Genomic DNA, 21,192 nt, shown 5'->3' on the forward strand with positions numbered 1-21,192 from the left:
AGGATAGAGATTCTGAGAAGTTTCAACTGCTTTGGTTGAAGGAAGGTAACAATTTAGCGTTTGACCTCTGATTTGGGCAAAAGCCAATGCATGGCCACTTTCTAAATTATTGCTCAATTCCCTCCTGAAGCAACGTTTGCATTCCAGTAAAGGGAGCCTGGAGAATCAACATGAGGGACACAGCACCCAGGCTGGAGCTCACCAGCAGAGAGGAGACTCTTCCTGGTACTCCTTGTGAGAAGGTTCTCTGACACTTGTTTAGCCTCAATGCTTGATTCATCCTTACCTGTACTCTGCGTTTCCTATAAACGCTCTTGGAAGAGAATCCATTTGCACAGGGATGGTTAGGAAGAACACTGAAGTATCATTAATATTCTCCACAGTGCATTCTCATTACAAGGACCAAGAAAACTGTATCCAAAAGACTTTGATCTCCAAAAACATGGCCCTAATCCCATACAAAGGAGTTTATCTACCATCCACAGAATCACAACATGCAATTAGGAAACAGTAAAAGAAGAAAATTATCGTTCCTGTAGAACAAGCACTCCTTGGAAGACACTAAGTGTTAGAAAAAATATTTGAAAGTTAAAGTAAGGATGTTTGGTTTAGAGGAATCATCACAGAAAGGGCACCAACTGACATTCCAATGCAACTGTAATTAGGTTAATTAAGATACAGAGGCACCATTCGTTTGTCTTATGATATCAGTTCCGACTTTACCATAACATTAAGAAGCTGTTGGCCTGGGTCACGTGAAAGAACACTTGTGTCACTGCAGTTATTCAAAGGAACATGAAGTCTGTAGTTACAGTAGAACACTAGCTTTAGGGAATGCTTACCTTACATGGACTTTGGGGGTGGAAAAATAAGATCTACCAGGATTGCTCTGCCATTCCTGAACAGGTGCTTACCTTGCTTACAACAGATCACTTGGCACAGCTTTGTTCTGCCTTTTGTGTTAGCTATCATAATTTTATAGCTCCTTCTTCCTACGTACCTACTGAGACAAAACATTTAAATGAAATAAAAGCAAGCAGGAAAAGTAAAAAATGGGGATCACTGCAGTAGTTTCTTCCCCTCTGTTAAGATTAAGGGAAGGAATGCAGTATGTACTTCTCACCTTAAGTGAAAGCAAGTCTAAAATAATTCCATGCTGAAGCAGACATCAGCTTACAGTTAAGCCCAGACAAGCAAATATTAGTTATTTCATTTTTGACACCCCTGTGTTACCTTGCCCTTGTTGCTTCCACTCTTGCTTGTGTTGTTGTATCTCACATTTCTTTTTGCCAGCTGGAACTGTAATTCTGTTCCCAGAGGTGACTGAGAGCAGGGCAGCCCTCTGTGAGCTGTGATTTTGCCTGGATCACCAGTGCACAGCAGTCAAACTCCAACCTGCCTCAAAAGCACCAAGTCCCAAAGCACAGCTTGGCTCAGAAGTAAGGTTTTGTTCTGAGGAATCTGAGCAGAATGGTATTGGGAGCAAGAGCAAGGCCACACTCACGGTGAGTGGGACAAGTCAGGAATGGGACAGGACGCTGCCTGCCACATCTCTCACACAGGAACCCAGAACAGCAATCCCACAGAAGAACAAAACAGAAGCATTTGCAATGCTGCATGACGAACTGAACTTCACCTCTGGGCTACGAGCAGTACAGGTTTTAACACTTCATCAAAGGAGAGAGGAGTTTTACTTTGGACAGTAGACTTTATTAGAAATTTTCTCCTCATTCATCAGTAAATTCACATTAAAATATGCTGAAGGCAGCTCAGTCTAAACATTGGACATTCTGCCATGACAACAACTTCCAGTTTAAAAACTAGATAATGATTCAGGCAGATAACTTGAAACATGTAAGAAACGCAAACAGAAAGCAGCATCTTAAAAAAAAAGGGATGAGCCTGAAAAATTGATACATTTCAGATTGAGTTGGGGAGAAAACCAAAATCAGTCACCCCAAGATGGGAAACAGTTAAATGAGAACTCCACAGATGCTAAACAGATAAATAAACATTATAACCACACATACATTAAAAAGAAAACAAAGTACTTAGAGTTCATACCACATAAAAATCATAAATTTGTTCAAATAAAAAAAAGTGACAAGCTTTCTAAAATATGAATATCCTAAATTCTTGGGACAAAGTGAACACTTTGTTTTAAACTGCAGAACTTTGGAGGGACTAGATTTGGTCTTGAAAACAACAAACTGCACCTTACTGTTACCAAGTCCAGAAACTGATCTGACACATAAACCATTTTTTTCCTCTCATGTTTTTAAACCACGTTCTCTTCTTCTACACAATAACCTGCTTTTTTTAAACATTAGAGCTTTTAGATATTATAGGCCTAATTATGTTGAGCACTGAACATGCAGAACTCTCAACAACTCTGCTTACCAAAGACAAGGTTTAAATATTTTTCAGAAGTTACTGTCAAGACTTTTGCTAATTTATTTTTATTTATTGGGGTAAAGTGTAGGAGAGAGAAAGAAAAAGAAAAATAAAAATCATAATATTGAAGAATGCTCTGTCCTGCAGGACAGTGAATCTTGCAGGTCAGATTTTCTATTGGCATTTACCAGAGGCAACAAAGATAAACCAATGTATGAGAGATGAGAATTTTAGCCTTCAGGACTGTAAACACAACAGGCAACAGGTAACACATGAACCTCAATCAAATCAATGTTTTCACATTCTTTAGTAGTCCCCCACAGTGACCTGCTTTCACTGGTTCAGAAAAAAAATATATATTAAAAATTAAATAACACTTAAGTGTCCATCACAAAGATTTATATTTTGCTGTAAACAATTTTCTGCCATTTGCATTGATGAAGTCCAATGTGAGGCCAGAGGGTTCTAGATGTCTTATTGGTACTGTAAATAATTTTTCAGAGACAGAGGCAAAGGTAGAATTTCTATGTCATGCAGGCGGTCTCTGCCAAGAGCAAAACGAATTGATCTTCGGCACAAGTCCATTAAAGGCAGGGGTTCCGCTGGAAAAACAGGAGAAAGAAAAGAAAGAGTTAATTTTTCAGCAGCTCCATTTACAGATGTTTTATTTATTAACAGAGATTCTGTATTCTATCGATCAGTCATAAAGATAGTAATGGTATTGGGAAAACCTTGGTATCTTGAAGCAGTTAAGATAATCACTAGAAACCAAGGCAGAATTTTCTATGTTTCACCCATGGTAAGGCGCTGCGAAGTTTCACACTAAGCTTCTTTATCTGTGAAGTTTACAATAATAATGCCAAACCACTCCTCAGGCCACCCTACTAAGCTGCGGCATGAGAAGTTCCTACATTTCCAGATCTCAAACAAGACAAAGAGTTTCTGTGTTTATAATACAACATTTGTCATGTTGTGTTAACGCGAACTACACTGGCAACTCCTGACCTTTACATCCCAGCTCCTTCTGCATCTTAGGAACTGGAACTGGCACTGGCACTTAGGGGTAACCAAACTTCTCAGCCAACAGTGCTTTTCCTTACTTTCTAGGAAGTTCCTTGGAAGAAAAAACCAAACAAAACACCCTCAAAAATCTAGAGGAAACATAACCTTTTCGTCTGTGAATGAATTAGGGGAGGAGAATTTGGCTGACTGGAAGGCAGGGTGTGTGTTCTGATATGGATGTACACCAACACCCCCAAAATATATAAACAACATCTTCAGATGTCTCAAGTTTAATTTAATCAAAGTGAATTAAGTATCTGCCAGAAATGCCTCGCTGATAGCACTTAATACTGGAGACCCAAACACTGATCCCCAGCATCTCAAACCATCTCACCCCTACGTCTCATCCTGGCCTGCAAAGCTTGCACAGAACTGCAGGAACATCATAAAATTTCCACCTCATAGTAGCAAGAACCATCTCTGTGACTGCAGTGTTGGCAATGGAAATCTTTTTGCCACGGGAACTGGAATAAAGCTGTGAAGTCTTGTACCAGTTACCGCTATCTTTAAGAACTCCAACCAGATGGATTTTTTTGCACGTGCTGGTTTAAAAGGGTAAGAACTCAAAAGATTAAAGGAAGCTCTTCCTCTTTACATGATAAAACAGAAGTAGCCTTAAAACCCTTACTAGCACTTTCAAATGGAGGGGAAAAAAGTCCTGTGCCTATACTGTAGTGATGACATTTTATAAAATTGACAGATTTCTTAAAAGTGCTCAACATTGTAGAGCACTCTTTTATGTGCCACGTGCAGGTTTACACACACTGTGTCTAGTGGAAGGTGTCCTCTCACGGCAGGGGGATGGAACCAGATGACCTTTAAAGTCCCTTTTAACCCAAACCATTCGATGACTTTATTCTATAATTCTGTGTTAATCTATCAATTTGTTAGCTGATATTTTTAAAACTACTTAAAAAAAAAAAAATCATTGCAAATCACAAAATATCCAATTAAGGACTGGTTTTATACGCTGTAATTGTCTGCTCTGGTGACACACCACTGACTTAATAGATTTTCCATCATTTATCCCAGCAACACATTTGATTTGTGTTGTCCACGGTTCACTATGGTATTTCCCCAAAGTGGCTGCAAAAAAGCTTAGAAAGCATTCTGAAAGACTAAAGCTTTTTTAGCTTGTAACCCATTTCAGTGACTTGATATGGAGTCTACTTCTTGAAAATACACCTCATTGATAATTTTACCTATTAAAAATTACAAAATAAGAGCCCTCACATTCCAGTAACAAAGCAACATTTTCTACACATCGGTGATCTTAGTTTCAATTTTTTCCACAGCAGAATTATGGATGTTAAATCTTAAGGGATGAAGCTGTAAAATTCATTAACCAGGATTAATAAGCAGGAGCAAAAATAGCTCATGAGTTCTGGGACACAGAATACAACACATCTTACAAGTCTTACACCATAAACAACAGTTTTCTGAGTATCTTCCCACAATCTCTGAGGTCCCATTAGGAAGATATAAAATGAGGACTAGGAGTGTTTAAAGCCATTAACTGACCATGTGGTCTCTTTTTTTTTCCCTAGACAAAGGAATATGTAAAATGTAACCATCTGTGCAGCCAGGCACAGCGTCAATCCCAAACTTCAAAACATAATTTAAGGAAAGGTTAAATTATTTTTCAAGCTTGAAATGCGAAATGAATGTCTCCTGTCTCACTTCTACAGGGAATTTTCAAATGCTGAAGAAATGCCCTCAAGTGTTTGCAACAGCTGCTAAATTGCACATACTAAATGTGTTTTTGCAACTTGAAAATTGAACTATATTCTTTTTATTCTGCCCGACAGCAGTTCAAACCTACAACAAATTCAGAACAGGTTAGTCCTACAATACTAAATAAAAATTGTGTTTTCTGGGTGCTGGTTGTAATAACTTGAGAAAAAATTGTAATAAGAGCGTTTTAAGTTAAAAATTTATGTAGCTGTGCACAGTCCTAAATGAATAAAAATTAAATTCAGAAAAAGAAATAATCTTAATTTCAAAATAATTTATGGGACCAAGGCAGAACTTTAAAATTAAAGACTGACATTTTTCAGGCAGCCTAGCTCAACAGAACCATCATTAACGATTTCATGTGTACCTTAATGCCAGCACTCCCCTTTCACCACATCTCACATTTTTACAACGTATTTTACAAAGCAGGAATAAAAGCACGAGTAACTCAGTCCTTCCAGAAAGGAAAGGACTGGTTCAACCTGAGGATGTTGCCATGCACCCCACCTGAAACACGCACACAGACTTGATGTATCCAAAACACTCCACAGCACATTCAAACGCTCAAATCATATTTCCAAAATGCTGTTTTCATTTGAGGTCATACAAATACTGCTGGGAAGAGTCTAATAATGCGAGGGTTGGGAAGATGAATACTCTGAGGCCACATCGTTAGCTTTAACTTGGCTACTGAAAAAGCCTTTCTTCCACACCTTTAAATATTTACCTTTGAAAAACTCTTAAATTCAGGGATATTAACTGTTTGTCTGAACATCCCACTACTTCTAATGCATATTAGGTATACCAAGAGTTGTATTTTTAAAACAACCCCCAACAGATTGCAACTGGAACATTCAAGGCCCCCAGAAGAACCTGAACTAACCATTTTTCCAAAGTCATGTGAACTCCAGGAATGTCCTTGCCATTAGAAAAAGAAGGAATGAATTGCTGAGCTGGAATGCAAAATTGCAAAGAAAACATGATTCACAAGAATGGCTCTTTGTACAAAATTCCCAACCAGGCTAAGAAATCCAAGGCGAGACACTCCAGGGCAAGGGAGCAAGCCTTGCACAGGAAATCCAGCGCTTCCTCTGGGCTGCAACAGCACCTGGGGAGGAACTGCAGCTTTTGGGTAACACAGCTCCAGGCCTAGGCCAACTCCAGCCACCTTCCTGAACGTACTTTAACTAATCACCTTCTCATTCAAAGTTTACTCTGAGACCTCTTCACCCGAAGGTATCTCCTCATATCTGCCATATTACAGGAAATTATTTTTCAAGAAAATAAAAAATATAAAAAATTAATTATAAAAAAAATACTGCTTAATTGACATGTCAGTGTTGAATTCCTGTGTCTCCCCGTCTGGTACCAGTAGTTTAAAAAAAGGCCATTTGCAAATCTTCCTTTCCCTACACTACAGTCACACCCAGGGGAACACTTTGGGAGCACTCCTCTCACCCAGAGCTGCATTTCACCAAGAGGGCCACAACACAGCTTAAATGGCTATTTAACATAATAGCTAATAACTTAAAAATCCCTTAAATATATATTTGGTTACTTACATTAATTAAAATAGCTATTAAGTAACTATTCAGCTATGAACAACACAAAACTGTATTATTATACGTACAGATACATTCATTCTAACGGTGTCATTGCTGGGTTAAGGACAAAGGCAAAGAAGTTTGTAACCAGACACAACCCTGTGCTTGTGAGCATTCCTCCAGTGCACATACATTTTTGAGAGCAATTTGCACATCATTACCAGCCGAAAAGTTCATTTAGTTTTGGCAACCTGCAGTTATTTAACAATCTGGCACTCCAGCAAGGCTGCCTCCTCTCTGCAAACAGGCTTTTGTAGTTGAGATAAAGTCATCTAGCAGCCGATAACACTAAATGTTATTAACTGCAATGTTACATATGGCTCACACAAAAGAGCAGCTCTTAGCACACAACACTTATTTGCCAAATGACAACACTATTTTTTAAAATAAATTTGTAAAGCTCTAACAGCACCTCATGTTCATGGCTTTCAATAATCTAGGAAGAACGTATTTTTATCTCATGTTATCAAAGCAGATATAACTGGGAGGGGGAACCACAATCAGCAAAATTAAAGCTGGGTGAAAGACAAAGGAAGTTTTTATAAGAATTGATGTCACCAAAAATTAAGAATTTTTTTTTTTTTTAGTTATTTCATATACATACCTAAGACACCAAGCTACCTTATATTTCCATAGTTTTGACCTTAAACTTACTAAAAAGCACTTATATTCAGTGATCCATGTTAATATTTCCAACTGCTGAAAGGCAGTTTTAAAGTTAGATTTAAAAAAAAAAAAAAATACAGTGTTAGGAGACAGAGATGGGATAGCACATCATTAAATAAGTGGAGGACATCTCTCCAGTCCCAACTTTGCACTCCCCACAAGGGATGAGGCAGCTCATTAAGGAGCTGAAGCCACAATGCCTCAAGAAAGAAGTCTTGCAGAAGTGCTGCACAGCCAGTGCACAGAGAGCAGTCTGGAAAGGAGGAAAAAGCAGGATGGCACTGTTCCTATCCTGACGCCACTGTTCATATCCCAATGCCACTGTTTGTGTCCTACATGGCACAAGGTTTTCTGTATTTTCCACACTTTGTGGTTATTGCCCAGTTCCCCTTCCTGCTCCTGAGTCTTTACCTCTCTAAGTCAGCAGCACTCAGGTTTTGCCCAGCACTGCCTTTCACTGCTCCATTTTTACCTCATACTTTGCCAAGTCAGGGAGCATCATGATCTTCAGAGGGATGGTGTCTCCCAACGACTGATCCCTTGCCATGGAAAGGGCTCCAATATGGACACGAGGTATCAGTCCTACACTGGGCCTGCTCTGGTGGGACTCCCACATGCAGAAAGAGGGATGGGAAAGCTCCTCCACAGCTTGCCAGCACTCAGCTCCCTGATGTTTACCTGCTCCGAGGGACAATCCTCTGTCCCCCAGCAGTGCACTCAAGTGCCCACCGTATTACAGACTGCAGCATGCTTTTATTAAATCCTTTTTCCTCAATTTTCATCCCTCCTCCAGTTATTAAGACACGTGCTAAGAGGTAACGTGGCCTGAGTGTTTCCATTAGGGTGATTTAGAGTATGCAGAAATCTGTAACTACCATTTAATTATCACACACAATAAGAACACAAATATATGTAAGCCAGGAGTTTTCCTTCCAACCTTTCTGTCAAAGCTTAATTATTGTTTTAATTTTACACAGTACAGGCCAAATTCTTTCCAAAGCATAATAGGGTACATAAATACACCCCTTGTGACATATTTATGGCTTCCCTGATGCAACTGATGGAGAATTTGAGCTGTGTTCCTCAAATGGCACAATCTAGAGAAAGGAAATTGCAAATAATATATTAAAGAACACAGGCTACGACCAGCCATAAAAAATGCTAATAAATCTCCTAACAGCAACGAAAACTCGGACAAAGGATAACACTTATCTATTTTCCCCACAGATGTCTTTAAGCTCTGTGCAGCCTAACTTCCTAAGTGAAGCACCTTAGAAATCACATTTAAATCGCGGTCCAGGCGATCCAGAGCAATCACCTCTCTCGAGAATTCTGCAATTCGAAAGGGCACAGCGTGATTTGCAGGACAGCACTGTCATTTTCCCCTAAGTCCCAGGTTTATCCATCCGCCCCCGCCGGCAGCCCCTTCCCAGGCAGCTGGGAGCTTTGGCACTCGGTCCTCCAAAGCTCCCGGGTGGCAGATGGGGAGATGTTGTGTTATCAGGCACGGCTGATAAGGAGCCACTGTCTCCAACAGTTGTCTGCCTGCACAAATACAGCTCTGTGCTGTCCACACCCGCCCCTCGCTTTTAGCAGGCACGGTGGGGAAGGTGAAATACAAAAACAACACAAACACCGCCCTGTATTTGAGCTCACCCGCATCCCACAAAATTCGGCACTTGGAATTTAGTGTGTAAAAGGGAGAAAGGAAGGCAAGAAAGCTTGAACAGGGGGAAGGGCTCAGGGGTAACCCTCCCCCACACTCCTCTGCATGCCTTGGGCTGGGCAGGGAGGATTAGTTTACAGATACCTTTGGCTTTTAAGTGTTAAATGATGCAATTAAGGGCAGTTCAAAACTTCAATCAAGCAGCATTTAGCAGAATTAAGCAGAAAGAGCAGCAGTGAACAAGCAGATATTCTGCAGCATCATTTGTTTTCAGTTAATGCTCTCCAGCTGTGCTTTCTTGAGAGGAAAATGGTTGAAAAGCAGAACAGAACGAAAACAAACCAAAACCAAGCCCCAAAGCCAGTGGCCTCTTGTTATGGCTTCGATAAAGAATCTGTCCTTTCAGCACAAATACACAGCTCCGTGCAATGTCCTTTTTGCAGTTCAGAGCTTGTAATCTCCTGGGAGGTAGACACAAGACTCAGACAACTGGTCCTGACTCATGAGCACCAGAGCCTAAATTCAATTAATTCAACACAGGCTTAAAACTTACTCCTAAAGATTTCAACTTAGTAGACTTAAGCATAGGCCTAAACATTTTTTTTAGTCGTATTGGTTATAGGAGTGTTTTTGGAAAAGTAATTTGTCTGTGTACATTTGTAGGAAGGCTATATCCATAGTTATACACACCTATACCTGCAGTGACCCCTCTTGAGAGGCTCCTCGTGGTCTCTAATAGTTCTTACCCTCTAGGTAGGTTTATGATCGACCCAAAAAAAGCCCTGATCCACCACATTTAATATGAAGAACAGGCACAGTCAAAGTCTGGCCCAGGCCAAATCTACAAGCACACCTCACTGGGAAACTCACCTGAAAATCTTCTTTTTCTGAATTACAACTGCTAATTTAAATGTATATATGCATCATAATAATTCAATTTCCATCACCACCTCCAAAACCACATGTACAACTCCTATTTTAAAACATTTTAACACACTCTTTCTACAATTTAGATTACTAAATTATACTGCTCTGAATCAGAAACTGCAAGAGAGTCAGATACTAAGAAATTTTAACAGCAAACAAGTGGCTTTTTTTTTTTTTTTAAATGGAGCAAGGCTCTGTATTAAACTGGTTTTGCCATATCTTGATAAATTTGCATGCTGACAAAGAGCATAAGCAAAACCAGTGGCCACTTCCCTTCTGAAAGAGGAAGGACACATGAATTCATTCCCTATGTGCATCAGGAAAATGTAAATAAAGGAGGATGGGCTGGAAAGATTTCCTTTCTGCCTTGATTTGTTTGTTGTTCTTCTCCCCGCAGATACTTCCACATTTCAAGCTTTGCTCTTGAACACAGTGTGAAGGTAAATTGGGACAGTCGCTTCAGTGATAATTTAAATGTCCTGTATAGCAAAGACACCAAAAATTAACAGGCGCCCTTTAAAACCAACAAACAAAACCAAGTGTTTGACATCAGAGATGAGCCTAAGCTACAACCACAGGCTCCCTAGCTCCTCCCTGCTCGAACTTCCCCAAATTTACCACGCTGGGAATGAAGATTTGGCTCAGAATAATCCGTAATATATACTTTATAGCTTTTAATCTCAGAAACACATTTATCACCATTAAATTCAGCTTGTGTGCCAGCCCATAAACAGGGAAGTTAAAATGTATCAAGGTGAGAGAAGATTAAAGCTTGGATGAGAATTTCACTGAGTAGATGCACCGGAGTTCAAAGACAACGTTGTTCAGGGGTTATAGACAGATTTATAGACAAAGTAATAACAGAAAAAGTTGAAGGAAAGTTCAGGATTCAAGGACAAACCACTGCAGACAACTATTCCAACAGGCACCCGCACACTGTGAGCAACACCCTGACTGAAATACACTGAAACAATTCCTTGCATTTCATCTCTTCATGAGATGTGTTTCATAAAAGGGCATATAAAATAGCATGCATAGGCACACACCTATAACCACCTTTACGGCTGTGAACAAGTCCTTATTGCTCAGGAAAGGGGGGCAGGAAGTCAAAGATATTTTTGGTGAACCTCTTCTGATTCCTTTAATTCATTAACACATTTCTGCCTTAACAGCATGACAGCAGATGAGGAGATTTCTTGGTGGGAAACCTAATCATACTGATTATAATATCCTAAAATTCAAACTCGTACGTTTTCACAGCTGTTCTTAAACACATTTTTATTTTGGGTTAGCTAATCAAGGATGAGAGGAGAGGGAAAAGGGAAGAGAATGAATGAGAAGCATGCAAAGAACCAAAATGCTGGACTATGCGCTGAACCCAGTGGGTCCCTGATTGCCTGACTGCCCCCTCTGCCCTTCTCCCACTGGCCTCTTTTATACCTGTTGCGTTTTGTGTGACACGTTTGTTGTGTGGGACAGTGAAGTATTCCTTTTCATCTTTTCTTGTACTGTGCCTGGCATGCTGGAGCCTCACCAGAATGTCTCCACACCACCACACTGAAATAACACACCCTCATTCGACATTTCCACTGCTTACAACTCCCACTCTCAGCTGGAACCTCTCACAATAGTTTTCTGCATGGCTCTTTAGTATTATACCAAAGTTGTATACCCTAGTTAGCAATTAAATTGATTCAAAGCATCTTTTGCACCACACTGCAGCTTTCTTTGAAGTTTCACCATATTGACAGGGTAACAGAACTGATGACTCTCCTACTTACATTAATACAAATTGTGCTGAGCTGTTTCAGACAATTAATATTTGACTACATTCCTCGTATCATCGTTACATGACATTTTCTCAACTGCTTCAATTTACATTAACCAGAGGCTCCAACATAATGCAGATTTTCTCAAACCAAGCGAAAAAATGACAGCAGCATGTCATTTAAATTTTAATGCAGTTGTATACAAGCTAATGATCTCTAGTGGAGATTCACAAACAATAGACCTGACTCATCACTTTATTCTAGTTTTGGTATTAACAGAATTACATAGGAATAAATCTGGAGCCATGAAGTTGCAATTAAGCTCAATATAATTAATTTGATCCAATTAGTTTAGTACCATTTATATTTTGGACTTCTTGAAAGCAATTTTTTTCTTAAGAACCATAATCTTCACCAGCAGAAAATGGGTACTGGAGATGATGTGAATTATTTTCCTACTGAATTTAGGATTCATCATTGTTCCTGGCATGCAAACACAGCTGATGCTCTCTGAACACATTCTAAAGCATTCAGTTTGAACACAAATGCACTCTCGCAGCACAGGTAGAGCACACAGGGCTGCTTCCACTCACCATTGCGCAGCTCTTCTCAATCACAAGCTCTTGTTACCATTTTTCAATGCTGACAAAGCTCTGTCTGAAATGTCACAGCCCTGTGCCCCACCTACAATCAACAATACTGCCACGTCATCTTACAAACTCATTTTTTTTGAGATATACGAGTGTGGAAAGAGGATTTCCATATTATGCATTCTACAGCCACTGTATGAGATGTGTTATCACACCCCAAGCCTCTGAAGCACCAGCACAAACCCACTGACACGGCGGGAGAGGTGAGAGGGTAGGTGGGCTAGGGAGTGGTCTGCCCACTGAAGTGACTTTTCTTGTTCCTGGGCATGTGGGGGTTAGGGGAATACAACATGAAGACAAACATTAAAACTCACAAAAACATCCCCTGGAGTTTCACACAGGATTCCTAAAATCTGATAGCTAACCGAGTTTCACTCGCTCTGAATTTCTTCACCTCTAGGGCAGCATCACTGAGCAAAACTTTACTGTACTTGGTCCTTCTGGATACATGGACAGCAGGAGCCCCCTATGAGCTGTCTTCTCTGGCCAGAACAGCTGGAAGAGAGGGTGGCAGCTGGGATGGACCTGCTGCCATTCTCCATCCATCCATCAGCCTACTCCTCACAACACTGCTCATTATACTTTGAGAACTAGGCCTGCAGGGTAATACCACTCAACTTTTCCCTGTCCTCTGCAGCCCACCAGATCCAGGCAACACATTTCCTTTGGACCTCTCAAACTCCACACAACGACTCTTCCTCCAGAGTTGCTCACTTGTTCCAATGAGTTCAAGCACAAAGCGGAGGGCAGCAAGGAGTGACCAGGGGGACTTTGACCCCAGCCCTCTCTTCCTGACACATCTCCCAGCTTCATGCTTGGTGCTTCTGTCCCCACTCGTGGTTTTATGACCACCATCTGCACAGGACCCCACTGGTGTCAGACAAGAAGAGCAGAAAGCCAGGAGCAGCTGAACCCCTGAGTGGTGTGGCCGTGCTCTGGAAGGAACTACAAAACACCACAGAGGGTCTGGCTTTATTGCTTCTCACTGATTCATTATCAAACATGCCTTGTCCATGAACAGCCTGTTCCAGCTCGCTCTGCCCCAGCAGCCAGCTGGCAGCAGTTGCACAGGTGTAAATGAAAGCATCATCTGGCCTGCAGAAAAGCTATTATGAACAAAGATTTATCTAGAATTTCAGGTCCCTAAGTCAATTTGTGAGGCTGGCAATTAAAAAAGGCATCTGGGAACAACAAAGCAAAGCCTAGCAATTCACCCACGTCTTTCATGTACTTGCACGCCTGATTTCTGTAGGAAAGGGAATCTCATCCACCCACTAATACAGCTGATAGCAAATAAAAACCTAAAATGAAAGAAACCGAATATGTGTGAAAAACCTTATCACATGTGTTTTCAGATTCCTAAAGACTTTCAGGCAGGAGCTCTAGGCACTCAGCTCACTATAACATATGTGTGTGATTGACACTACAGAAAAAAAAAAACATTTCTAGAATTCTACAACCTGGGGAGGTGTACAATAATTTCTTAACATGAAATATAAACTTTTTTCAATATGGTTTTAGCTCCAGTGGGATCTATTTTCTTATCTGGGCATTGGTAAATATGCAGGTACCCATTTTCTACAATAAATGAGTTTATGCAAGCCCACAGTGAGGTCTCACAATAAATGACCTGGTTCATTACAGTGCCAAGCAGACAGCACAGCTTACTGAACACAATGAGGCTATTTCCAGCCCCTACAACAGGGATGGCTTTTTTGGTCATTTTTTGGGGTTTTCACATTTTATTTACAGTTCAGAATATCAATTTCAAACTTACACAGTTAAGTTCTTCAATGGGAATAATAGTGGGGACTTCTGTTTTAGTTTTCTTCCAGGTACTGGCGTATCAATTTGACGCTAAATTTCTACTATGTTTTAATAGATTCTGGACAGACTCCTTAATTATCAGCCTCATATTTTGAACACTAATTTGTAGTGTTTCATTAATGTGATAACAAAACCAAAAAGGTGAGAGACAAATATCAATCCCATTTTAAGCTTGTGTGGCAGATATACACATATATGTAATTTTTATCGTTTATATATAACTCTATTCTGACTCTTTTCAGTCAAATCTTCTGACCTATTAAACCATTTGTCTTATTTTCTCTCTTATCAGCTGGCTCCTTCCCTATCTTCTAACCTCCTACTCTCAAATAGTGTCAGTCAGTGCACTGGGGTTTAAAAAGAAAAAGCCCTTCTACTTGTGGGTTTGGAAACATCAGGCACAGAGTATTTTACTTGTTTTATATAAAAATCTAGGTGACATTGGTGCAACAGATGAAATGCTAACTTCTAAGCCTAAATTCTTTAACTTGGTACTTAATCCAAAGTACAACCCCCCCACCCCCCCCCAAAGTATTAAAAGCACATTCAGAATTACACAGAGCACAAAAGAATGCTTCCCACCGAATTCCTTCCGCTCCCTGGCGACTCAGCCTTTTTGACTCCTCCAGCACTGTCAGCAAAGCCAAAGGGATTTTTACCAGGGTAAATACTGCTAAATGGGGTCCCCCATCCATATATATTTCACTTTACCCCTGTAGCCAAGTAATTTCTGATTGCCAAGTCAATCTGCCTGTAAGATTAATTTGATTTTTTTCCCAAGTACTCAGAGTTTGAGATAAACACTGACCCCTCGGGCATAGGAACATGCCCAGGCCACTCTGATGTCTTGGATATTTCTTGACTAATTAAGTTAATCATGTAGACAATGACTGAGCAAAAAGCTACACAGAGCTTTCCAAAACCATCCTTCACAGGGGTGGGAACAGCCAACCAGAGCAGACTTCCTGGGGAGCATTCCAAACCCATCCTCTACACCCATGGCATTAGTTCATTGTTTACTTTGGATATGCTTTTACTCCAGGAGGAGAGATCAAGACCTCGTGCTTGTTTTACGTCTTATTCAACCATACAGAGAATCAAACCCACAACCCCAAAGCACACTGTAGTCCAGCTGTAAGGGGAAGAAACAGGATGTATCCTACTTCCCGAAGTGCTGAGACTTGGTCTGCATCTCTTTGTCTTTTCAAAAATCAGAAAAAATTCTTCAGTAAGAAGGACTAACACATCAAGGAAGACGCCTTCCTTCAGAGCTGGGAGACGGGAGCAAAAACCAAAGTGGCACCAAAGCAAAGAGAACTGGGCTGACTTTATCCTTCCAAACATCTTCCAGCTCAAGAGGTAGTGAAGAAAGAAGGGCAGTGACCATCCAGATACTTCCCAGGGAACTCAAAAGGCAGCTCTGTGTGCGCTGCAGAGACAGAAGAGAGCCCTGGAGCCCTCCATTGCCTGTCCCTCCTGCTTTCCTCTGCAGACATTCCCAGCGAGGCACGGCATGCTTCCTCCTGCTCACACCCTGCCTGGGAAGGTTGAGAGAGCAGGAGATTACTAATAGACAAAGACAAAAGTAATTTGGGAGTGACCAGCACCACACCAAGATCAGTGGAAAAATATCAATGAATAAAGGAAAAATGAAAGCTTTCCTTTCTCTGTGTTTCTGTTCAGTGCATTGCTTCCATCATCTCTGCTATGATTTGAATGTTGATGTCATGAATTTCATATTCTGAATGAAATATTTTTATCATATATACTGTAATTTTTATTTACTGACACAAAACCAGAATTCTGGGCTTTGTATATTTGGGATCCTGGTACTAACTGAAATATATATTTCACTGTCTCTATGGTAACTTTCCAGATTAGAAAAAAGGCCAATGTTTTAATCTTTTTTCCTTTATTGGTGTACCTTCCAAAGACAAAAGCAGGACTGTATATTATTCATCACTGCCTCTTCCGTGGTAGGTAACATCACTTAACACTGACATTCCAGGACATTCTCCCCTTCAAAACAACAAAGCCAGATGACAGTTCCTCAAAACTCCCAGACCCCTCTCCCATTCAGCTTTGAACAAGAACTTCTACGCCTGGGCACAAGCAAACGTCATAGAGAGCAACCTGTATCACTGCTTGAGGGTCTCACAGAAAAGCAACACTCACCCTGCAGCAACAGGAGACCACAGCCCTTCTAAGCAGATTTCCAGGGTGGACCAGGACTGAGCACATTGTGTTTGTAACCTTCCAGCACCATGCGAACGCATTCCCAATAAAAACATTTGCACTACTTCTCTCTCAGAAGCATCCCACATTATTTTAGAAGCCAGCTGTGCATGATACTTGTGATTTCATCAAATTCATGCCTAGGATTATCCATATGGGTTTAGCAACTACCACTGACAGGAAAGGTCTCAAAATTTTGCCGGTTCCAAACCTGTCTGTTCCCCTTCTGTTGCTCAGTAGTCACAGCAGGACTGAATCCTTGCTTCCAAGTATGCAAACCTCAATTAATTTTATGTACATTTTTCCTTATGGGCTTTACCCAGTTTTGATGAAAGATTCAGCTCGTTGCCATGCTCTTGGCAGCAGGGATGCAGTTCCTCCCTGAGCTACCAGAGTTAAAACCATGCCACTCCCCACCAGAATTCCAAGCATGCCCAGGAGTTGTGGTTCCTCTTAGGACAAGTGCACCAGAAGGGGAAAGGAGAGGAATGGGAGGGGATTTACAATAGTAACAAAACATTTAGAGAAAAAGGACTTCAGAGCAAGCCTACAAAAATTTCTGTCTTCCCTAAGGTCTCAATGCCTGGTAACCCTTCAGATGCTGATGGCTCCCTACACACACTGCACTTCAGAGCTGTTCTAAATAGCTACTGTCTATTTCCTTCCTGAAAACCCATTTCAGAGTCACAGCTCTGGGGTTTGGCACTGCTCTTCCACTGCCTATTCAGGCCAAAGCTGCAGTTCAGAGAAAATGAAGGCAAACATCACCATACAGACAGGGCAACGCCTAAACTACTTTTGGCTGACAGGTAGCCTCAGTGACACCTGCCATGCTTTGGCTTTCCTGTTTTCCCAAAACACCCCTCCTGGGCAGCATGGCCCATTAGACATACAAGTATTACAACAAATACACTGCTAATATATAGCTAGACCCATTGCCATACAGAGGGAACACGTCCATAATACATTTCCAACCCATTACTAAAACGTTAGTATTGACATTTAAACTAATTATATTTGCATGCACAAAGTAATCTAGAGGCCACAAAGCAGGGGAGTTAAAAGAATGACAAAGAAAACAAAATGTAAACAAACCAGCAGCTCTCTGGAGCCTCCAGATCTTTTGAGGATTCCTCTGTGCAAGCTGTGCTGTGCATATCTAACATGGGGTATGGTCTTAACCCTGCAGAGCCTCAGTAAAACTCTGCCTCCTGGAAGCAGTCAGCCACGTTTTTGGGAGGCTCTGCTCAGAAGAATGTAAAACTAAGAACTGTTACCTGAAATGCAAATAATAATTATTCCCCTAAGTATCATAAACAACACACAGTGCTGGAAATTAATTTGTTTGTTGGGGGTTTTTTTATGTAATAACTAGCATGACCCTCTGCATCTACCATTTGTGAGAATTTCAAACATCACAACCCTGAAGTGCATCTGATCAGAGCAAAATAGCACTGCTCATGCAAATGCCAGAACAGTTTACATCTTATGCAGGTCTTTACCCCTGGGTTTCAGGAACAGCAATTTAAATTTCTAGTTGCACCTCTGTGACTCCATTCTCTCCAAGGAGAAAAAGGCTGTTTCTTACTGCTCCTCTATGAGCTGTGGGCAGTGCAGGGAGCCCCAGGCAGGCAGCAGTGGCAGCCACCCTGGTCAGACAGCTGGGGCTCCTTCCCAAAGCCCCAGGCAGCCTCCAGGTGAGGAGCCCAGGCTACACTTTCCCAGGGATGTGGTCTGCGATGTAAATGAGGCTCTCCCTGAGCATGCCTTCAGAAAACACTCTCAGCAACCCAGATCTGCCATTTCCTCCTTGAAATCTCTCACTCCCAGAAGGAAAGAGAAAAAACCCTAAGATTTCCTAGCAGCAAACAGCTGCCAAGAAATGTTAAGTGTTCCCATCCAAACCCTCCTCCTTTTTCTTACGCTTTCCATTTCTTGCTGTATTATAAATCACTCTGGGGGAATACCATGGATTCTGAACGTTTAAGAATGTTTCTAAGTGGTAAACCATCAAGTTTTACTAGACTCTTTAAAATAAAATAGTGTGGTCCATCTGCGCAAACAAATTATACACTGCTTTTTCTACATTAATTATATGTTACACAGATTAACAGCCATAGAGAGAGGAAGTTAAACTAGCCCTTAGTATGGAAACCTGCTATATCTGAAACAGAACAAATATTGCAAGCGTTCAAGAAAGCTTTGGGAAGGGCATCAAAACACTCTGCAAAGAACAGTTCACTTTTATGAGCTCCAAAATGGTTTGTTAAATAACTGCAAAATATTTTTTTTAAATTCGAGTAAGAGCATTTGACCTGTGGTCAGGCAACAGGCAGGACCTCTTAAAGTGCTGCAGCTCTGGTATGCAACAGCAGGTACCTTTTTCCCTGCAAGAGCTTCTCCTACACACACCCCCTCCAGTTTCGTTAATAAAGGAATGTACACTCGCAGGCCAATCTCCTCATCAAATCTTTCGTTCCAGCAAGGTCACTGTAAAATAAGGCATTAAAAGGCTTTCAAAGTATTTCTAGAAAGATCTTGTAGAAAGGAAGGAATAACTAAAGTACAACTGAGACTGTGCCTTCCTAATGGAAATTTTCACTGAAGCTGAGCATTATGACAGGAGCAGAGTTCTTAAACCAGCAGACAGTCCAACAAACTGCAGGTAAATGCTTTCACCTGGCATCAACTGATGGACTCTTCTTTTTCACCAGTGAAGGATGATTTACACACGTGATGCACATTTTTATTTCCTGTAAGTAGTGACAGGAATTAGGAAAACAACATGAAAGGCATGGGAGAGAGTGGGCCACATTCACTCAGATCCAGTGATACTTTAGTTGCATGTCAGCAAATTTTGAGATATGTAACTCTGGGTTTTAGATGTATCATGAAACAGCACTGAGAAGTTACTGCTCACATCTGTAACAAGAAAAAAATACAGTGTAATCAACTTAAAACTATACATCTAACTAATAAAAACCAACATCAGAGAAAGAAATTATCTTGTATTACTTTTGGATTACGGACATCTGGCGTAAATATACAGCGGTGTTTGTTAGCCAGAACCTTCAAAACACTACAAAAATCATTATTTCAACACTGTAAGAACCACCACAGTGGTTTTTGGGAGTCTGGAGGCTTTATGAACACCAAACCACAGCACATGTGAGAACATGGCAGTCACGGAGGATTCTGACACATTTCCTATGCAAGGTTGGCCACACCAAAAAGGTTCTGCTATCAGTGAGCTCTGCTGCTTGTAGGGAGAGGAGCTGGATTCATGGAGCTGCACTGCAGCATCGAGCCATGTCCAAACTAACACACTGGGGTTGCACTGAAACAGACACATCCCTGGGGGGCTTCTGCTTTGGAATTTGGAGGAGAGTTACACCGTTTGGCTTTGTCTTAAAAGCATCCTGTAAGAGAACATTTAGATGCAGAGTCTCCTGTCTGTATCCTCCCGCTCAAGTGGCTATGCCAGGTGCAATGTTTGTCTTGCAATGTTTGCTTGGAATGTGCTGGACATGAGACAGAGTAAAAACTGGCAGGAAATCCTGGCAAATATTGCGTGTGCGTAACATGGGCCTGAAGAGCTGAGAAATTCCCCCTGTGAATAAAAGACCACAAAGGACATCCTACCACAATGAACTGAGCTTAAACCGGTCCACGGCCTGGCCCAGAAGCAAACACCCTCATGGAACCACTCAAGAAGCCTGGTGGATCTATCACCCAACACAGGCACCCAAGAAGCCACCCCAGCCCAAAGCAGTGGCTTCTGCTTGGCACAGGCAAGTCATCAACCCTGTGCTGAGGGATGCCTGAAGTGCCTGTGCCAAGCAGGAACTGGGATTGGCTCCTGCCAGGATCTGTTACACTGCTGTGCCACAGTGGGAATTTTCTGGAAAAAACCCAACAAACAACAAGAAGAACAAAAACAACAACACCCCCCCTCCCCCCCCCGCCAAAGCTTCATTAAAATGTGTCTTTGTGAAGTAAAAATTGTGTTAAAACCAAAATCAGGGGTATAAAGACTAGCTCAGCTCTTGTGCTGTCACCTCACGATCTCTTCGCTGTTACAATTTATCACCAGGAGAGATCCATTTACTGGACCTCTGTCTTGGTAGCAACATTTGACAACACATCCCCCATGGTCTGCCTTTCTCACTGGGAAAAACATTTCCCTCCCAGAGCACATATGTTAAAGACCAATTTCCAAAGAGTTTTAAGTTGTCCTGTTCCTACTGCTAAGAAAGAAAAGAAAAAACCAAGTAATTAAAAGGAGGTGACCTTTCTGCCAGGCTGGCTTCCATTACAGCAGTTTTCACACAGTCAAGAAAATTATAAAGATATTAACAGAATGAGCACCTGCCTCCTCCATGAAATGAAATTTGCTCAGTTAAAAACAATACCAAAGAGAGGAGTTCTGAAAACAAACCAGCTGTGCCACTTGGGAGGAACAGGGAGGGAGACACTTAGTGCATTAAATCACACGCTTGCTTCTTTCTTGTTACCAATAAAAATGAGTGATAGAGACCTAAATACTTCTTTGTTTTTCAATAATGCAGAAGAGGTGCAACAATATCTAAGCTGGATAAATGAACTGTAACATCTGGTCACCTCTTGAGGAGCTACCGTGTTTATCATGCTTAGCCTGG

At 41.2% G+C, this 21,192-nt stretch overlaps 1 protein-coding gene across 4 annotated transcripts in view; it reads right to left on the reverse strand.

Moving 5' to 3' along the window:
* Window positions 1-1,688: 1,688 nt before the first annotated feature.
* SPSB4 (splA/ryanodine receptor domain and SOCS box containing 4) overlaps window positions 1,689-21,192 on the reverse strand; it is an 82,877-nt gene continuing 63,373 nt past the window's right edge. For all 4 annotated transcript variants that reach the window (XM_042042277.1, XM_042042274.1, XM_042042276.1 and 1 more), the window contains one exon: window positions 1,689-2,996. In XM_042042277.1, coding sequence (XP_041898211.1) covers window positions 2,869-2,996 — 128 coding nt within the window. In that variant the 3' untranslated portion in view covers window positions 1,689-2,868. The remainder of the gene's footprint in view (window positions 2,997-21,192) is intronic.

The sequence above is a fragment of the Corvus kubaryi genome, unplaced genomic scaffold (genome assembly GCF_017639235.1).
Source record: "Corvus kubaryi isolate FWS band 111438036 unplaced genomic scaffold, C.kubaryi_AGA036_p1.0 37397, whole genome shotgun sequence".
Classification (NCBI taxonomy): Eukaryota; Metazoa; Chordata; class Aves; order Passeriformes; family Corvidae; genus Corvus; species Corvus kubaryi.